Source organism: Rhineura floridana, chromosome 20 (genome assembly GCF_030035675.1).
Source record: "Rhineura floridana isolate rRhiFlo1 chromosome 20, rRhiFlo1.hap2, whole genome shotgun sequence".
Classification (NCBI taxonomy): Eukaryota; Metazoa; Chordata; class Lepidosauria; order Squamata; family Rhineuridae; genus Rhineura; species Rhineura floridana.
In genome coordinates, this window is record NC_084499.1 from 897,910 (window position 1) to 899,353 (window position 1,444).

At 52.4% G+C, this 1,444-nt stretch overlaps 1 protein-coding gene across 1 annotated transcript; it reads right to left on the bottom strand.

Moving 5' to 3' along the window:
• Positions 1–725: 725 nt before the first annotated feature.
• CYSRT1 (cysteine rich tail 1) lies at positions 726–1,139 on the bottom strand. The gene has a single exon (XM_061604463.1). It carries the CDS (start codon positions 1,137–1,139, stop codon positions 726–728), a length of 414 nt encoding a protein of 137 aa, XP_061460447.1.
• Positions 1,140–1,444: the final 305 nt, after the last annotated feature.

Consider the following 1,444-nt stretch of genomic DNA (forward strand, 5'->3'; position numbering starts at 1 on the left):
ATGCTTTGTAAAGTACAAGAGGGCAGGTCCCTGGCCTGAGGGCCTGCTTGAACCCCTGCAGCCAGAAACTCACTCACTCCCTTTCCCCCCAGTTTACTCTCAGACTGATCTGCCCTCCAGCTGCCTCTCCAGTTCAAAGAGGCAGAAGGTAAAGGGGTGCAGGGGTCACTACTGTCTGATCAGCAGTCTGGAGGAGGCAGCCTGCATTCCCCCAGCCTGCCTCTCTGTGCCACCCAACAGCACGGGCACCTCCGTGACTCTCAAGGAGACACGGGAAGGGCAGACCAGGAGCACATCCTGCTCACCCACTTGGCACATTGGCACCAGTTCTGACTTGGAGCTCCAAAACGCGAAAACAAAAAAACCCTGTCCGGTGGATTAATGATAATACAAAGTCAGCGTATCTATTGAGGTTACACATACATACACATTGATTTTCCAGGTTTTTTTTTTGTTTTTTTTGCTGTTTTGCCCTTTAGCTCCTGGCCCATATTCCTTGGCACTGAACACCAGAGCACGGGGGGCACCTACTTTGAGAGGGGCGCTGGCTGGCCATGCCTTTGGGCCAGGAGGAGCAAAGGGAAGCCTGTGCTCCTGAATTACCCAGACTCTCTCCCAACCCCCCAGCAGGCAGGGAAAGGTCTTCTGGAAGGAATTTAACACCAGATCACTGTGACAGTGGTAGGGGTTACAGCTGCCAATCCCAAGAGTGAGTGCGGGCAGAGTTAGGAGATGACACAGCAGCATTTCCTGCAGCAAGGACAGCATTTCCTGCAACAGGGGCAACAACAGCTCTCCTCCTCCCTGTGGCCTGTCGCTGCAACCTCATGGCTCTTCCAGTGAAATGGCTCCGGAGAGTCCCCGCTGAGCATTTTGAGGCTGGCATAGGGATTGTAAGGCTGGGCCCACGACTCCTGCGTCTGGATTTTCTGACCTTTCCAGGCAGGACAGGCTACCTGCTGCGACGCCTCCCTCTCCTTCTCCCAGGCCGAGTAAGTGGGGAGGGTGCTGGGGTTGAAGATCACAGTGTCTGGGGTCAAATCCTCACCCAGGTAATACTTCAGGAAGCCATCCTTGAGTTGAGCTCGGGGTATGGTCACGCTGGCATAGGGGTTTTCAACTGTGGCCCCGCGATCCATGACCCCCTCTCACCAAAAGGCAGAAGAAATAGTTGTCGATGTTCCTCCTGGCAACTGTGGTGGCAGCAGAACAATCCTCAAAGCACACTGAGCTCTGGCCAGTGGCAGATCCACTTCCTAAGTTGCAGAAGCATCAGCAGAATAACCTCACCCTGGGAGAAAAAAAAAGGGGGGGGGAGAAATTATATTATTGTTGTATTTAAATGGCTTCTAGGTTACCTTACGGGATCGTACATCTTCCCAAAGCGGCTTATAGTAAAAATCATCATCATCATCACAACAATGTTGTCTTTAAAATCAGTTAT

Bases quoted from the DNA above. Each gene is read 5' to 3' on its own strand.
- CYSRT1 (XM_061604463.1), bottom strand. From the start codon at position 1,139: ATGGATCGCGGGGCCACAGTTGAAAACCCCTATGCCAGCGTGACCATA.